Genomic DNA, 18,927 nt, shown 5'->3' with positions numbered 1-18,927 from the left:
TGTAAACGTTTACATTCTATAGTTGTATGAACTCATGCCAATCGACATTCGCAAATACATAACTTCTCTGTCCATGGTCACTGTGAACCAGCGGTAGCCTTCTTCTTTTTCCGAAGTCTGTTGAAAAGAATTTTGTATCCAAGAAGCTTTCACTATTTCATGGGAATATAATTCATAACAATCGTTATTATAACATCAACCAAGTAGGATTTGTGTCGAGCGTGGTGTGTTTCTGAAGTCGTGCTGATACAGTTGAAACATACCGTCGTTCACTCTATAAATAGTCCCCTCGAAGCTCTATGTAAAATGCATCGAATAATACCACTCTGGCTGGTTTTCCGATATTGATTTTAATTTGTAGTCGGTAGGACTAGGCGATAATTCATGGACTGGGAAAAAGAACAGGCACAGAAATGTATTAAAATAGCCAAAGATGCGTTAGCTGTAGGCAATGTAGAACGCGCCAAAAAGTTTCTCAATAAATCACTAACACTGTGCCGATCTGACGAAGCCGAAGGTAAGAATGTGAATGTTGCCTTCTCCGTAGACCATATTTATGAATATGTTGCCAAATCTTGAAGCGTTACTTGTCACAATATCAAAAAACAATCGTACGGGAAATGAGGGAATGAGCAATGGATCAGCGAGGCCACGATACGGAACTTTTTCGTCTGCGCGAAATGCTACCGATACTTCAGGGTCAACGTCGACAAGCGAACAAAGTCGTGATAATTCCACGATGGAGGAACGGGAAGCTGTGACGCGGTGAGGGATCGAGTGTGTGTTAGTCTATATATTGCTGTCTGAAGTCGAGAACTAACCTAACCTCTCTTCCGCATCCTGGATTCCCGGACTACACTACAAAAAAAAATTAGACAATTTGGTCTCAAAATTAGACAAATTTGGTCTCAAATTTAAGAAATGAGGTTGATTTGGTCTCATTTTACCACCCACTCACCATAAATGCTATTTTCGACTCAGACAACCATATATATATTGATCTGAATGGTATACGTGAGTAGTAAGTGGCATGTACCTTGATAACTATATCTAGTGAATACCTTGTAAACTTAGTACAGGATCATCTCAACACTGCAATTTCTGGTCTCTCTCATCCTTCCCCTCCTCCGCTCAGACCCCTAACATTGAAAAGGATGCCCCCAAGGCACTGCTACCATTTTCGATCAATTTCTGGCTTACTTTTGAGACATAAAGTACTTGGTAAGACTAATTTGTCTTTAAGACTTTTTCTGCTAAAAAATCGATTTGAGACATTGAGACCAAACTTGTCTAATTTTTTTTTGTAGTGTATAGCTCGAAGCTAAAACCCGTCCACGAACTCCGGACCGTCAAAAATCCAGTTTCTATATGCGCAAATGAATTTATTGAATTCACGGGACTGTGATGGAAATATACATATTGAAACTGATATTATACGAGAAAAACAAATTGTTTTTAACATAAATACCCGCTTGAACCTTTCTCTATAGGAAATGATCATGAATTCTAGGAAAAAGGTAATGCAGAGGCGTCCAGGTCCGCTAATCTAATTGACGAACCTACGGGGCTCGTTCACTTTCGGACCAAAAATCAATTTTCTCCATAAGGATGTAGTAGAATTGGTCCTCAAGTGAACGAGCCCCGTCCCGGTCCGTATTGGGGCGCGTGTAGTCGCGTTTGTCGCGGGCGGACAGGGGTATCGGCGGTTGTTTTTGTTGTATTTCTGCGTATTCGGGTCGGATTCCGTCGCATATTTTGTTTGTGATTTTTTGCCGAGAACATATTAAAAAATTAATAAAAATGTTCGTGGTATCAGAGGATTTACTCAGATATCTACACCATCGAATGTTTACATTCGATATAGAAGCACTGTTGGAGCTCAAAAACTACCCATGCTTTCCAAATGAAAACCTGATTTTCAGTGCTGACATAAATGTATCACCGGCCCATCTGCATCCAGAGGCCTGCCCTTCTCTTTTCAAAGCCTGAATCTGATCCTTGTTGAAAAAACCTTCCTATCCTCCTCCATCTGTTCCTTGTTATCCGAGCTTACATCCAAGTTCCAAAACGATCATAAATTGTGCAATTCCGCTATTAATCACATTCGGGTATCTTGTATGGTTTTCATTGTGTATTTGTATCGTCAAAATGCTACAATTAATTTCACAATGATTTCGCATTACCAGCGATTTCAACCGCGCGCGCAATTTCTTCGTCTTTCTCCCTGAATTTCTTTGCACTGTATTCCGTGGCACACAAGACCTAAACAGGTGATAAGGGCCACTCTATAAACTTTTAATCATAATAATAACGCGCAATTTCTTCATCTTTCTCCTGACACCGGCCTTGTAGCTGCAAATTGTAAGATGGGTGACTTTATATCGTATTGGGTGGTCTATCCTGTTACAGTATGTATGCGGCAAGTTTCTATTGGCCATATTGAATCTTACTAGCTCCATCTCCTGCTTCAACAGGATACAATTCTCACAAGAAGCCTTTAGGTTGAGATTCTAAATATATCGCCATATGTAGGCCTACAATTCGTTGATGCAGCCCAGAAATGCATTTTGCTGTGGTAGTCCGGGGTGATCTGAAATAAAAACGACCAGCAGACAACGAAAATACATAAATTCACCTTGGTTTCTATGTCCAATATACCAGTTGCGGGCGTAATCCCATAAATATCACTGCCAATATGAACGAAAACTACAGCCTCACACATAGGTTCAGGCTGTTTTTGTGGTCTTTTGAGACCAAAATGGATGCCGCAACGTAACAGTGGCATGACGCAACAATGACCTCGCACTTCTTGCCCTTCTACATTCTTTGGGCGCAACCATTCCGTATACTTTTTCGCTCTTCATTTTCGCCTTTGGTGGGAGGGATTCGAGCCCCGGCGCGGCGTGGCGGCGAGGCAAGCACAGTGCTTATACCCATTAGGCCACGACGCCCTCGAGAGCGGGAGACGATACGCGGCAATTCGAGTTCGCACGCTCGCGTCATCCGCTGGAGGTCTCTCGCATAATCCCGCGGTTCCCGCCGTCCGCGAGCGGGCTCGTAGTTTGGGGCCGGGCGAACACAATGGCACGGGCACTCAAAAATGAACAGAGTAACAATTTTAAAGATTCTAATCGTGTAGTGATACATGATTTCTTAGCGTACTGAAATTAGACGATCCTGTCGAAGTTACATTATGGCATCCACTGTTGGGGGGCTGCCAGTAAAACTGCACTCAAGCCACTGCAGAAACTACAGCATAAAGTGCTCCGAATCATAGCTAGGGCCCCAAAGGGGCCTGGCTGCTCATCCAATAAGTCGCTGCTGAAGAGATTCGGCGTCCTAAACATAGAAGATATGCGGAAACTAGAAATCGCCAAGTTTATGTATCAGTTTCACTGCGGTCGTTGCCCCGAATATCTCAGTGACTTCTTTACCTCTGAATCAAAAGCGCACAAGTACAACACACGCGCGTCCACGTCGTCCAAATATCATATGATCGACCGAAAAGATCATCGCTCCATCAAATATGCCGGACCTGATGTGTGGAACAGTATCCCGCCGGCCATCCGACAGTCGACGAGCATGTCCACATTCAAGTCGAAATACAAGCAATTACTACTAAATAAATACAGTCCATCCTCAAGATTACCGGACCACGACTGACCTATCGATCTCGCTTCCCATGACATGCCGCCCTATTTCTTGTCGCTTTCTTTTTCTATACTGTATTCTTTACTTTCATTCAGTGTGCATGCCTCCTCTTTACTACGCCTAGGCCAAGGTGGGTGTCCGATTCCATTGACAAATCCAAGTCGCTTCGACATCTTCCTGTCTATTCATTGTATCGCATTTTTTGTGGTGTATTGAACTGATAAAATTGCTAATAAACCAATGATGATGTCGCTAAGAGTTAATTTATAGTTTCGAAGTAATTTCCCAACGCGTTGCGGCATACGAAGCGGGGTGCGTCATTGTATATGAGATATCTGTGAAGTCGTGGTCGAGCCGCGGCAACAGTGACAATGGATGCGCAATAGGACTGTTGAAAAATAACCTTTATTTCTGAATCTTGCTGGTTACGTGATTAAATCGATAAAACGACGTACACCAGATTCGAATTCATTCTAACCAATATTCGCGGATTTAGTACAGCATGAAAATTTTGAATTCCAAGCATTTTGAATTCCAAGCCGTAGAAGTGGAGTGATTTCAATTTTTCTTTGATAAATCTTTGATAATTCCGGGATTATCCTTGATCGGTGGATCACCCCAGAATTATCATCAAAAATGCGCAATTAAACGGGTACGCTCGAAAAATATACCTGTCCTGTCGCAATTACATTTAATCCGATGCGAAACTGACATTTTATTCGCTGTGGCCACTCTACATGTGTAATTTGTATACATTTCAACTTTCCACGCCGTTCTCATTGATAATCGAACACTCGACACGACTCGAAGCCCAATACACATTGTCGTCTACTTATGACCCGTCGTTTCTAAAAGCTTATCGCTCTTTCAATTTAGAGTCCCAATTTCCAGCGCGGCGCTCGACGCTCAGGCTATCGCTCTCCCCCGTGGCGAGCGAGGGCCGATCAAAATGGGCTTTTGCCGCGTTGTAGTACTGGTTGGCGACGTGGCAGAACCGGGCTGCGGTCATCGCCTGAACAGGTCTGAACTGCCCCTCAGACGATCGCGGGTCAGATGGGGCTGCGGGTCTTGCTAGCTCCGCGAAACGCGGCTTTAGGAAGTAGAAGTGTTAATTTTGCACAGCTCGATCGAGCCGCCCCGCCGTCGAAAACCGGTCGTTTACGCAGCCGTCTCGCGCGGATCCGGAACTTGCGCGCCGGTCAACGCGCGAACACGTTCCGCCCCGCGAACCGATTCGGATCGGTCGGCCACTTCCGGGGTCGGCGCCACGGCCCGGGTCACGACGAACACTAGCACAGAAAGCCGTGCCCCGACCGGCGTCGGCCGTCGCCGAGAGCTTCATCGTTTCGTTCGCGTCTGCTCGTTCGGCAGTCGTTGGTTATATACGTATAGTGACCAAATGCCCAAAGTGCAAGAGTGGACGGCCCGAAATAACCTTTGCATAAACGCCGCGAAATCCCATTTGCTGACAGTAAATTCAAAAAATAATCTAACCGTTAACATCGCTGGTCAGCCCGTTTCCAACACAGAAAATGCCATATATCTCGGGGTTTTACTGGACTCGGACATGTCCTGGAAGAGTCATATTCAGTCCCTAGACACTAAATTGTCGCCGAAGTGCGGCCTGTTCTACAGTCTTAGACACTTCATGTCAGCCTGGGTTCTTCTGATACTCTTTAAATCCTTAATCCAATCGAAGTTACGATATGACATCCTCTGTTAGGGGGCGGCCAGTAAAACTGCACTCGAGCCACAGCAAAAACTACAACATAACGTACTCCGTATCATAGCTAGGGCCCCAAAGGGGCCTGGTTGTCCATCCAACAAGTTTCTGCTGAAGAGATTCGGTGTCCTGAAGATAAAAGATATGCGGAAACTAGAAATCGACAAGTTTATGTATCAGTTCCACGGCGGTCATTGGCCCGAATATTTCAATTACTTCTTTACCTCGGAATCAAAAGCGCACAAGTACAACACACGCGCCCACAAATATCATATGATCGACCGAAAAGATCATCGCTCTATCAGATATGCTGGACCTGACGTGTGAAACAGTATCCCACCGGCCATCCGACAGTCGACGAGCATGTCCACATTCAAGTCGAAATACAAGCAATTACTACTAAATAAATACTAGTCCATCCTCTAGATTACCGGACCGCGACCTGACCTATCGATCTCGCCTTACATCACATGCCACCCCATTTTTTTGTCGCTTGCTTTTTCTATGATGCTATTTTCTTTTACTTTTCAGTGTGCATGCCTCCTCTTTACATCGCATAGGCCAAAGTGGGTGTCTGATTCCATAGACTACTCCAAGTCGCTTCGACACCTTCCTATCTTTTCATTGTATCGCTTTTTTGTGGTGTATTGAACTGATAAAAACTGCCAATAAACCGATGATGATGATGATGAAATGTTAACGAACCAATGGGGAACACGGTAATACTTATGTTATAATGTTGAGCAAAGTCTAGGCTACTGTATACCTGAATTGCCTGAGAATACGACATATCATGCGGTGGCAGTGTTTATTTCCTTATCTAGCTCGTACGGTTTGATCTGCTTGCAATTTTGAATATATTTCCAAACAATGAGAGCCGTTGCCTGATTATAAATTTTTTTGTAATTTTAATTATGGTACTGCTTCCAGATAGAGCACACAGGTCTATGCATTTGAACATACTGTTTGAGATTCAAGCATCATTTTGCCATGATATTATGGTATCAGTATTCGATACATGCATCTTCTCCCCGCCATCAACTCGAGATCGAGCCAACAATTTGAAGGATTGTTTCCTACCAACTATAACCTTTATTCACCTCTTGCTCTCCTTATATGCAGCCCGATATCGCGTGGCAGTTCCATATTTTGCAATTTCAACCAAATGCAATGCAATTCCAGCCAAACAATATTACAATTTATAAAGCATAACGTGGTAATTCGTTTTGATGTGGAGATGTCCAGTTCGTGTGTTTTCCTACATGCCGCTATTGACAGGCAGATTGCACCTTGACACTATTATAATGATGGTCGTTGTCAAATTTCACAAGTTGGCGATCACTTTTATTAAATGGGACTGAATTTCTTGTATCTATTAGAACAAAAACATTAATTAAGTCATTTGAGACACACTAGATGGCTGAAAGCTGCACAAACGATAGCTAATCTTTTGCCGTACCTTATATAAAGCAATATGTAAAACTATGAAACTTTGATAAAAGTGTGTTTTAGTTTGTAGTTTTCTGATAGCTTCTATTTACGGTAGCTGTTTTGAGTGGCGGTAATTGAGTAATACTAATATTAATTCAAAACAGTAATTCCCAGGCTCATTTAGAATACTAACTGGAAAGTCTGATTGTGCAAGTCACATTTTTCCAATTTCATCCATATTCACACCGCATTTTTCAGTGTAATTTTTTCAGTGTTAAAAAGAATAAAGACTACTACAAGATATTGGGGGTTAGTAAGGAAGCAACAAAGTCAGAATTGAAGAAAGCGTACCGTAAACTCGCTTTGCAACTGCACCCTGATAAAAACAAAGCTCCCGGCGCCACTGAAGCATTCAAAGGTACGTAATAGATTGTTATTGTGATGGAATTTCCTATCGTAGTCATTCTGTCAACTGACATCATGCTGCAATCCTTTACTACTGATACTTGATTCCCTGGTGCTAAACGGTAATAATTTAGGCTGATTACTGGAAATCATTATGCACTTCTGCAGCCGTGAAAATATCAATGTTTTATTTTGAATGCATTGATGTATTCACACTGATGTTAGTTGAAATTACTTGACTTTGAAACAAAGTATTAGATTTGCTTTGTTGGACGTTTCCGCACCATCGAAACAAATACTCATTCTCTTCTGTACAAGTAACAAATTTGTCCTGCATTGATGGGAGATATAATTATTCGGGTCAAGACTCGGCATGAGCAATGAAGTAAAGGACATAAATAGAAATGGGAGCGTTTAAGCAGGGTGCGTGACTTGCTGGTCAAATGTGGACCACTTGCTTTTCTGTTCCGTGACCTATTCAGTAAAAGCATCAACGTAGCGTAAATATGTATGAATATATTCTCTCATGGAATGTCGTAATTTTAAAACTGATTACACTGATTACAAATGGTCAGTTATCTGCCTGGCCAACAAAGTGGTATACCAAGTATCCCTGTTTTCTATGTTTGTGGAACAGTATGGCAAGAATCCAGCACTGGCGCAATGGTCACGGCCAGAATGAACATAGTCTTCAAGTTGGAACAGCTGTGTAATCAATAAGTATTTGATACCTAGGGACAGCATCATCTTTCCTCCTCTGTACAGGAAATTAGGGTTAAGGAAGCAGTTCTCCAAAGCACTAAACGTAAAGGGGAATTGCGTCAAGTAGGCCGCATCTGTTGAAATCCTGGAGATCAAAGGAGGAAGTCACTCTGGGTTTTCTGGGCTCACCCGGGAGCCCTGAACTTCTGCCGGGTTAAGGGTCACTCGGTCAATCAACGATATGAAATTTGTACCGATTTTCATGTTAATATCGCGATCAACTTTTGGGCTTGGGCACAATGTAGGCTGCACAGTGCACACATTCCACAGATTAGGTTCTACAACAAATGTAGAAACATTGAAACGAAAATTACAAATCGCAGCCTGTTCAGTTCGAGCAAACATTTGGGGACAATATGACAACGTTTTTTTATAAACTTTGGATCGTAAATTAATATTGTAAGAACAAATACTTGCATCACATCACACAACGCAGATTGTACGATGCAGATTCTCGAAATGTTGAAATTAACCGGCGAATAGCAAAGAATAATATGAATATTTGACAACGTCCAGCGGACATGAAATTTTTCATTATCATTGCTTTTCCGAATTCTTGAGTGTAATTTCGAATTCTAGCACCAACATCGAAATCAGGGTGGCGACAGTGCGCAGCAACCGTTCTGTGTAACTAATCGATAGAATACAATAAAAATCGGTGAACAAGGCGATTCTACAGGCAATCCTGATGCTACACTCAAATGCAAACTCTAAATTCCTTCTCGACAATGCGGGGAGAACATATTGTACTTTATCCGGACATACTTGCGGAGATTGTAACTTGGTCTCTGTAAATTTTGTCTGTGCATGTTACAGCCGTTGGCAAAGCATTTGCTGTCCTAAGCGACGACGAGAAACGAAGGCAGTACGATCTCTATGGGCCCGAGGAGGAGACACGCCAGAGACACGAACACCGGCACAGACAGTATCACGATGACTTTGACGCAGACGACCTTTTTCGTATGTTTTTCGGAGGCGGTTTCCCATCAGGTGAGGGGTATATTTGTAATGTACTCTTCCCATCTCGGAATTGTGTGTGTCCGTTCGGCCGCCACATATACACATATTACAGTCTTGAAGTCGGTACAGTTTTCCGGTGTTTGCGTGATAGAGGTATTGTGTTTCCGCAAACATCTGTTCTCTTTAGCGTCACATAATGTGACGTATCCAGGGGGGGGTTTTAGGGGGTCGGAACCCCCCCTTTTCAAAATCCTAAAAATTGATGTCAAATATAGCCTCTAATATTTGCTAATTTATTAGTTTAACATATTCGTTTTTACGTATGAGAAGGCGAATATGGCGTCTTAATGTTATTTAAGGGGACTAACACCCCTACAAAATATTGGAATTATGCGCCGAATTAGTCGAAAGGATAAAATAGGTCATTATAATTCGCTAATTCCATACGAATTCTGCACTTGTTCAGCTACATTTCAGCTGTGGCAATTGCCGACGTTCTCAACATTCTTCCCTCGATTTCTCTCTCGCCTTGCTAAAACGAGAGACTCATTTTAGGAAAATCTAATCTAATTGGCCGACGCGATACGTAATTGCAAAGACGAAGTTGTCGGCAATCAACATCGCTCGCGAATTCGCTCCGCCTTGAAATCCTAATTAAGAATTGCACGCGGCGGCGTGTTGATTGATCAGCGAGACGCAGACACGACGGCACCAGTACGACAATGCTATTCTCAAATCCACATTGTATTCGCGATTATTGGCGAGAAATGGCCTAGGATTGACATTCACATTTCAAAATACAAGCCTAGCAATCCACGTTCCCGATTGTTAGGTGGCTTGCTGTCGTCCAAATACAGGCCTATGTTGTCGCTGAACGGGAGAATTGAGTAGGCCTAGTAGTAAAGCCTAATTATATCGGCTGACAAGTTTCTCTGTCGATCAAGTTATTATCCCAGTGTGTACTCTGTATTAGTTGACTGACTTGCGTGCTTGCAATTAAGGTCTAATTATCTTCGCGCGTACTACACGCTCAGCCGTATGGCTAGTAAAGCCATCGTAAAGCACACATTCGTGTACGACGTACACTGTTCACACCACACCTCTCTGTGGCGATCGCCCTCGTTTTTGCTACCGCCCTATTCCGCGCTTGTTCGTCCGCTGCGATACTACCGACCGTGCGCATAATATCGTCAAAACCCAACAAAATCACGCATCTCTGACCGGAACTAGGCGCTTGAAGACGGGCGGCATTTGCCGGCTCATGACTAAATGTGAGCATTTACGAATTTCTTTCAATCAGACCATAAAAGAAACGCGATTTTCAGGCAATGTCCGTATCGTATTCGTACATCTCCCACTCACCGCAAATCTCTGTTTATTATTAAACTATAATGTATTAAATATTCGCCAGGGCGTGGAGACGAGTGATCGTAATGATGACGTCACAATAGCCAATTTCGTAACGCAAAACCCCCCCCTTTTTCGCGCTCTGGATACGCGCCTGGTCACATTATTCACATAACGATTCAGGTAGCTGAAGGCTTCTATAGCCAGTTATATTCACGGAAAATTTTCTTATTGTAATCTAAAGGAGTGGAAAATTGTATTATTGTAATTGTATTATAATTGTAATATGACTAAAAGGGTACTATTCCCTAGCACCATTTTGCAGAGGTGGTCAGTTACAAAGTACTTATAACTTTTTTCAAGTACTCAAGTAGTTTCCTGGTACTTACTCAAGTAAATTTGATTTTTGCTACTTCTACTTCATAATATTTTTTGAAATACTTACTTTCCGCTATTTTCAGCTTGTCAAGTAGAAGTAGTTTAATCATCCAATCAGGGAGATAGCCTGAAGAATTTCGGGGCTGTTTTCACAGAGTATCAACATTTAATAATCATAAAAGTTGAGTAAAGCCTAGAATGTTCGTTGCGCTTCGCGCTCAGTAGATGTGAAGTAATCAGTATGATTTCACGAAAGTATATAATATATAATTTATATAATATAAGTAGCGGGTTGGCGTGGTTTCGTTTACACCGCATTATCGCCTTTCGCCTATATGAAATAATTCATCACAGTATATATGGCTCATCATAACGTTTGAAACTCATATTTCACAATCTAGCATTTACTTATCATATCATAATCTAGCAGTCCATAGCGTGTCCTAATCTAGAAAATTGGACTGTGACTTTTTTAGTTTTAGAGCTGTTTAAGCTAAGCATACCACCTTTAATACTTTCTGGACTAAACACACGAAATACGTTTTTCGCTTTTAGAAGTAGTAATTATAGTTCACTTTCCATTCCCAGTATCATATACATTGAATTCCAATTAATATCAGCTCTTTTGTCTGGATAACATACATGTTGAAGCATAAAAGCAAGTGCAGTAATGCCTTTAAGTTCCGGAAACAAAGCTACACAATATGGCATTTTTACGATCCGACACATTTTTTATTAACCTTTACGAATTGTACAAAGTGTTTACACCGTATCTTATTCAACCTCTCCTTATTGCTCTTCGACTAAACTAGGGGCCTTACAATATGGGGGAGTTCGCCATACCTTGATATTTTCTAAAACACGATGTTCAAGTAAACAGCGGATTAGTATAGCATTTCCATATCAATACTTACATTTTCATGCCATGATGCAGACGAATGCTTGTGCTGTCAAAAATTGGATAGCATCTGGTATGCATCAATATGAATCAAGTTCGGCACCTTTCACATAGCTCAATTTGCAACTTTTGACAATCCATGCGAACGAATTACGATCGTTTTCACATCTACTTACTTACTTGAGTAGATTTAAAGTCAGTCAATTCTACTTCAAGTAGTTTTAGGTTGCTTGTGGAAGAAGTACTTCTACTCGTACTTGAGTAGATTTTTTCGTCGCTACTTCTATTTGAGTAGCTTTCTTGACTAGTTGGACCACCTCTCCTATTTAGTGGCACCAATCTCCATTAATGTTTGGCATCATTCGCTTATCGAAAAGATTTTCTTCGGGAAATTCAATAAATATTATTGAAAATGGTTCTATACTATTACCGAGAAAACCATTACCGAGAATGGACATTACCGAGAATGGACATTACCGAGAATGGACATTACCGAGAATGGACACCACCGAGAATGGACACCACCGAGAATGGACATTACCGAGAATGGCCAATGTCAAGAATATTGCTTACTGGTACTGACGTTGTCGAGAAATTAATACCTGAACATCGATTCCGAATGTGGCAACGCCGTGGTGCACACACACGACCTGTTCATGCGCACAACATGCCTGCATTGCATATATTGCATTCTCGGTAAAGTCCATTCTCGGTGGTGTCCATTCTCGGTAATGTCCATTCTCGGTGGTGTCCATTCTCGGTAATGTCCATTCTCGGTGGTGTCCATTCTCGGTAATGGCATTCTCGGTAATGGTTTTCTCGGTATTGACCGGACACCATTGAAAATGTGGTCCCTGTTACGCAAGAGCCATAGGCACTCAACTCTAATTTTCCGTAGGCATGCGGAATCGATGACGTCAGAATTCACAAATGAACGAACTCGTAATTGTTCAATATCACCAATTACCTGTAGCTTGTGTATGATGACAAAATTACAATACTATCATGCAGGCGCGTTGCCACCGGGCGCCGGCTGAATTGATAGAATTTAATTTCAAATTTGCCAAGTTAGCGACATCTTGCATTACCATCATAACATTACTGGCGAATCCGACTACAGTCAAATTGCGAGTTCGCGATCTCCCGTCGATACGCAACAAATTCACCAACCAGCGCGTCGACAATCAGGGGATTTCAATCACTCCGTCTCGAGAACAAACGAATACGCGTCTTCGGCGGCGTCTCACAAACTAAAAGTGACAGGAAATATTTCAACAAATGCGAAGTCTGCTCTTGACTCAGTTTAGTAGTGAAACTAATTTCAAAGGAGTCATAACATTCGATGTCAAGACCCTGCAAGACATGCTCTGATCGTTTTTTTAGTATTACCGCAAATCAAAATCAATTACTACGCTTGAGTCTGTTCACAGCCTGTATGTATTTTAATCAATTCTGTCCACGTTCAATATCTTGAGCCAGTATGAAATCGCAATCTCAGAAGACGCGATAGTTTCGGCCGCCGCATCAGATATCATATTTCTACACAGCCTATGACAATCTCTGCATTTCGCCCGTGTAGAAATTGACATCTTTGATATTAAGATCTCTGTCTCTGCCTTGTCTTGCGTTGCGTCTTCTAATTACTCGCGTTTGATCAAAGTATTATTGCTAATTTGCTCACGTGAGCAGTGGCATGTAAACGAAGCACATTGCTTATTTCTAAATCTCACAATTCATCATCTAGTATAGGCAGTTATATGCCTAACGAACCTCTGTGTATGGTGCATACCCAAATAAATTCCCAGGCATACCTGAGCTCAGCGCCTATGGCCTAGAGCAGTGTTGTTAAATCAAGTCGATCCCGATCTGAATTATCATCGATATGTGGCATATGTCAATGAGTTCTGAGCCTTTGACAGTCGGAAATGGGAACAGATCGCATATCGATGCTGACAAGGTGAATTTTCGTTTAGAAAATGTCCGAGTGTATCGAAGAGGTAATGCATATTACACATATGGAAATCAGAGGAGGCATGCGGAAGAACAGCAGAATATGCAGGCAAGTGTCTAGGCCCATACAATGGACCGAAAACTAAAATTGTTTTTGTGGACTCCTTGTCGCGATGACTTTTACCCCGATATCCTCCGATTCTTGGTCTTGTGGCCAGGGTCTCCGGCATGCTTTCTACCGTGGGTTGTAGTCCGAATAATGTGTGGCTTGGACACAATATGACACCATGGATATCTTATATGGACTGGCGCGCGTTTAGACATACATCTATCAAACCTCGGTGTGAAAATAGGAGCACCGAAACTGAATCGTAAATAGATGCAGTGGGTTCACGGTAGTAAAATGTGAAATATGCTTGCGTTATATTCTCGCATTGTGAGTAACTATCAAACTCCACTATTCTGCGCTGATAATTTCAAATTCTCCAATCCAGGCAGGCATTCAAAATTATCTTCACCTCGCCTGTTCCGTTGGTTCCTAACCCGGGGTCCACGGACGGCGCAGACTGCTTGAGGCGGTCGCAGGATGTCCATGATTCCACTGGCAAGTGACAGAATGACTAGCGGATTGAATTTATGTCGCTGGGATGTAAAGCGGGACTTGTAGGCAAAGCCTTACCTACTGCACGCTGAAACCCTCCGTTGAGGCACATTTACTTCTTCACGGTTTTCAAATGTGCCGTGTATCATTTTGGACTTCGCAAAATGCTGTGACTGAGAGACTTAATATACAAAGTCTCTACTAGTAGCTGACGATTACCCATGACGAATGCCAACCGAAAATATAAGGTTTCTTTATTCACTTGGATGTTGGAGTTTTGTATCTGTACCTAGAAGAGCTACTTGTTATGCTGTTATGCAATTATTTTAATGCTAACTCTTTCAGAATGGCGCCTCATTTTTTCAATTCGTCCCCGTTGTGCTCGTGCTCATCGTGAGCCTAATGGGACACCTTATGGTACCAGACAATCCATACAGTTTATATGCAAAAGGGTGTGTATTTTTGTTATCATTCCGGCTATCAATAATCACACTCAGCAACTCTTTTGCAGTGACTACCAGATGATGCGCACCACTAAAAAGCTGTCGATCAATTATTACGTTAAAAGCAATTTCGAGCAGACTTATAAGCCGCGCGAAATCCGGAAATATGAAAACATGGTCGAGGACGAGTATGTGGAGTATCTACGCGGGTCTTGCTACTCTGAAAGGGTACAAAGTAAGTTGCATTGTACATATACACGTTTATGCATTTACGGTAGGCTTACCATACGTCCTCTTTTAAGAGGATTTGTCCTCTTTTTTGCCTTTTTTGAAAGTGTCCTCGGAGGACGCCCTTTTGTCCTCTTTTTTGAGATTTTGTCCTCTTTTTTTGAAAATTTAGGTCAGATTGAGAGGAAATTGCCGCAGTGATATGCCGCAAATTAGCGCAGAAGTGAAGCTCCGGCGGGTATTTCGGAGGGAAAAGCAGTGATTTTAGCTCTGAGCATAAAAAACGCTATTTTGAGCTCTTAGCGGAAAAGATGACCTTTTTTTTTTTTTTTTAGTCAACCGATCTCCAAGTGGGAAAAATTAACCGGTTTTTGAGAATTTCACTCCGGTTTTGCAAGTTGCAAACTTCTGAAAAATTGTCCTCTTTTTTGATTTCCAAAATATGGTAAGCCTAATTTACGGTGACTAGCTTTATGGAGTTTCATGCGTTTATGACGAAAGTCACACCTTCATACTTCACACGACGTTCTTAACGAGGTACAAACCAAGCTTTTGTGTTATCTTCATGGGAATATTCTTTCAAAAACTACTGCAGGAAATTTTCAATTCTATACCAAAGCTTCCCTGGCTAGGCTAGTAGAGAATACGAAGATAATTTGTAATAGTGATTACTAGGGCCAGTTTTTGCAACTTGTACTATGTACTAGTACTATGATGTTTTAAAGCTGTTTGGAGGGATTTTTTAGTGCAACTTTGTGCGACTTGTCTCTATTGTCATGCCAATCTTTACTGGAACTTTTATCAAATATTGCAGTAAAATTAAAGGAGTGATTTAATAACATGCTATAAACTATTTCTAGTATGGTTCTATTCCCTTCGGTTTACAAAACAAAAAGCTATATGATGGGTTTGCTGCATCTCACTGTTATCTGGGACACAGTAGCTTGCAAGCAAGAAGTCCAACTACCCCTGCCAAGCACGGTCGTGCCCGAACAATATGTAAATAGATCGCTTTATTAATTCTGTCGTTCAAATTTGAAATAGTTTCCCATTTCACAAAGTCTAGGCAAGACCGCAGAAAATTACATTTTCACCGTGTTACCTTTTTCAGGCTATTGCTTTTGTTAAAGTCACCGAGAGTGGATTTTTCTGCAATGCCTTGGGTCAAGTTTGCAGACCTAGGGGGTTTGGTGTGTGTTATTTGACTTGTTCTAGGGGAACGGGGGTTATCGCTATGCTGTTTGGCTTTTTGAGGGAAATTATTCCGGCATTGCGTAACTTTCTTGCTATGTGCTGAAAAAAATGTAATTTTTGACTGTTTCGCCAGACTGTGCGTTGAATGGCAAAGTAACAAATTTGACAGCTCTGCAGGAACTAGGTTGTACAACGGAACGTTTTGAGTATCTCATACCCTACTAATTCAACAACTATTGTAAATGCAACTTTGTACTGCAAATTTTGTTGGAATTTCTCGCGATTTTAGTGCAACAAAAACTTGCCCTAATTACCTACATTGTAAATGTGCATATCATGACTGAACAACAGGTCTTTGGCCCATGGTGGTTTTTTGTCCTCTGGGTTGTCTGCTGTACAAGGAAGCAGACCAGTTGCTACACACAACGGAAAGAGGAAACGCCTTTTATCCATAATTTGCAATGGTCGTGTGTAGAAAGCTGAGGGAGTAGGCTACTGTGAGGAAAATTTTCTGCCGTAAAATATTCCTTTTCACGGAATTGGGGCCGCAATTGGGGAATCTAGATGCAGCGGTCAGCGTCCTGACTTTACGGTGCAAAAGGCTTGCGGTACCTTGTAAGTCTTTGATACGGGAAGTGCATGTGTCATTATTTGTTTGTTTTTTCTCTGAAAGAACGGTCTACAACAGTGGTTCCCAACGTGGGCGATATCGCCCCTCAAGGGGCGATTTGGCGTTCTAGGGGGCGAAAATGACGAAGGGGGCGATAGGGGGCCAAAAATGGACAAAGGGGGCGAAAATAGCGAAGGGGGCGATGGCGCGATAAAACGGCTAAATTGGAGCCAAGTCGGAGAAATGACCTTTTTTTAGTCGACCCACGAAAATTTAGCTGCAAAAGTGTAAGGGTTCGACATCGAGCCGAAAAGTTGACCTTTTTTTTGGTCAACCAGCCAGTGATTACAGTTTGTATGCTCATTATTCGGTTCACAAAATTTTGGGGGCGATGATCGGTGAGGAGCTTGAAAAGGGGGCGATGAGCCGAAAAAGGTTGGGAACCACTGGTCTACAACTACTTAATACGATAAGTAAGAATGGAAATTTCTGGCCTCAACATCACTCACGCAAGTCGAATGCAATCCTTCAGAGCGGCTACAAACTAGTCGCCATTTCTGGGCTACTCATTGCGCGTCTATTAGTAGATATGACCACTAAACATGCGATATTAGCCGCTGTTTTGTTTCTGCAGAGGAAAATATGCGACGGAAGGGAATTTATTTCTCCAATCAGGACATGATCAAAAGGGCGACGGAGTACAAGACGCCGAGTTGCGAAAAACTTGAAAAGCTTTTCGGGCAATGATCGCGGGGAAACCTCCACTGCCGAGCGTCTTCATCTCTTGTGTTTTAATTGCGCAGTCGGGAAATATGCAGTTGGTCTTATAGTACGTTGTCGGTATGTCGCGTTTCGGGTCTGGGTGTGGGGCGTTCTCAAACTCGACCCAAGACAGTCGTGCTCGCTAAGTCTAACACGCGAATTGTCTAATACGTGAGCGATTGTAATGCAGGCGCAGGAGCATGCACTATATTGGTCTTCTTTCATAATGAAATTCATCGTTGTAGGTTGAATGTTTTCTCGATATTTTGAACATTTAAGCTTTGCTCTGTACAAGAGGTCAGGGCCGCGACTTTTGCACTGTAGCCGCATTGTGACGGAAATAGCCGAAAGCTTTGCTGTAAAAAGTTGATAAGTGCGCCCCAGGTAGTTACATTGCCGTCCTAATATCAGGCGAGATCTCGTGGCTGCACAGACAATTTTTCTGTTCAGTCTATAGAATCTATGTACCGGGACGGTCGCAGTTTTGTGTTCCGGCAATGTCGTTTGTAACCCTATTCCTTGTTTGGAGTAAAATATGTAATAAAGTATTTATTTGTCACGCTGAACGACGCAGTATATCATAATAATTTATGTCCGTATTTGTCGCCGTGAATGATTTCTTTCTATTGTTCTTAAAATTGCTACCATATGATTTTATTGTTGTGATGCGATTGCGGGGCGCTTGGGATTATGTTCGTGACAGGGGTGCGTGCATTGCATGTCTCGGATTCATACGTGTGCAATTGCGAATTCGCGTCGTGTCTTTTGCGTTTCAGGGCTTGGGCATCAGAATCTTGTATGCGTTAGTTATAGAATAGAAATATACTATATAGATCCGTAGATTATGACCTTGGCCCAGGAACACCACTCTGGTTTCAATTCAATATATTGCTAAAAATTTTATCATTTCAATACACTACTAGACTGCGATACAATGGAAGATAAGGAAGGTGTCGAAAGAACTTGCAGTAGTCTTCGAAATAAGACACGCATCTGGCCTCGGCGATGTGAAAAAGCAGGCATGCATACCTTGAGTGGAGTGAAAATAGATTTGATACCGCAGCTCCGGCAACCATGGTTCGGTTGTAGCCGTCGCAAGGAATCGTCATTTTGTGGGGATATGCAAAGTCCTGTGACGTAAAACTCAAATTTGTTTTGCATCGTCTTTGAACACAGCTCAACAAATTCATGTGGTTGACAGAAATTTTTTAATTTTTCCTAAAAAATTAAAAATTTTAATTGGATCTCCGGAGTCATAATACTTGCTAGAATTGAACCAAATTTGGGTGCAGCGTTTTTTTAGGGTAACCTGACAATTTCATCAGTGAATGACAGTAATCCGGGAAAAAAGTTAATTTTTGAGTAACAGCCCTACTGTGCAACTCAGTAACCTACAGAGGTGGTCAAAGTAGTCAGTAAAGCTACTCAAATAGAAGTAGCGACGAAAAAATCTACTCAAGTAGAAGTATAATTGACTGATTTTAAATCTACTCAAGGAAGTAAGTAGTAATTCTTAATTCGTTCGCATGGACTATCAACAGCTGCAAATTGAGCTATCCGGAAGGTGCAGAGAGCTTGATTCGT

At 42.0% G+C, this 18,927-nt stretch overlaps 1 protein-coding gene across 1 annotated transcript; it reads left to right on the top strand.

The window, feature by feature from the left end:
• The first annotated feature begins 269 nt into the window (after positions 1 to 269).
• LOC145458483 (dnaJ homolog subfamily B member 12-like) lies at positions 270 to 18,093 on the top strand. The gene is made up of 8 exons (XM_080336861.1): positions 270 to 517; positions 582 to 765; positions 7,078 to 7,223; positions 8,789 to 8,962; positions 13,529 to 13,614; positions 14,452 to 14,558; positions 14,618 to 14,784; positions 17,216 to 18,093. Exons 1-8 carry the CDS (start codon positions 385 to 387, stop codon positions 17,326 to 17,328), a joined length of 1,110 nt encoding a protein of 369 aa, XP_080192987.1. The 5' UTR covers positions 270 to 384; the 3' UTR covers positions 17,329 to 18,093.
• Positions 18,094 to 18,927: the final 834 nt, after the last annotated feature.

The sequence above is a fragment of the Botryllus schlosseri genome, chromosome 16 (assembly GCF_051294905.1).
Source record: "Botryllus schlosseri isolate E-star chromosome 16, Bs_hap1, whole genome shotgun sequence".
NCBI lineage: Eukaryota > Metazoa > Chordata > Ascidiacea > Stolidobranchia > Styelidae > Botryllus > Botryllus schlosseri.
The sequence above is the reverse complement of the archived record's forward strand: the minus strand, read 5'-3'. Positions and strand labels throughout refer to the sequence as shown.

What these genes read in the sequence shown, in the direction of transcription:
- LOC145458483 (XM_080336861.1), top strand. Translation starts at nt 385, where the DNA reads ATGGACTGGGAAAAAGAACAGGCACAGAAATGTATTAAAATAGCCAAA. An exon ending in CCGATCTGACGAAGCCGAAG is followed by an intron (nt 518 to 581) that starts GTAAGAATGTGA and finishes CAAATCTTGAAG; the next exon opens with CGTTACTTGTCACAATATCA. An exon ending in AAGAACAGCAGAATATGCAG is followed by an intron (nt 13,615 to 14,451) that starts GCAAGTGTCTAG and finishes TAACTCTTTCAG; the next exon opens with AATGGCGCCTCATTTTTTCA.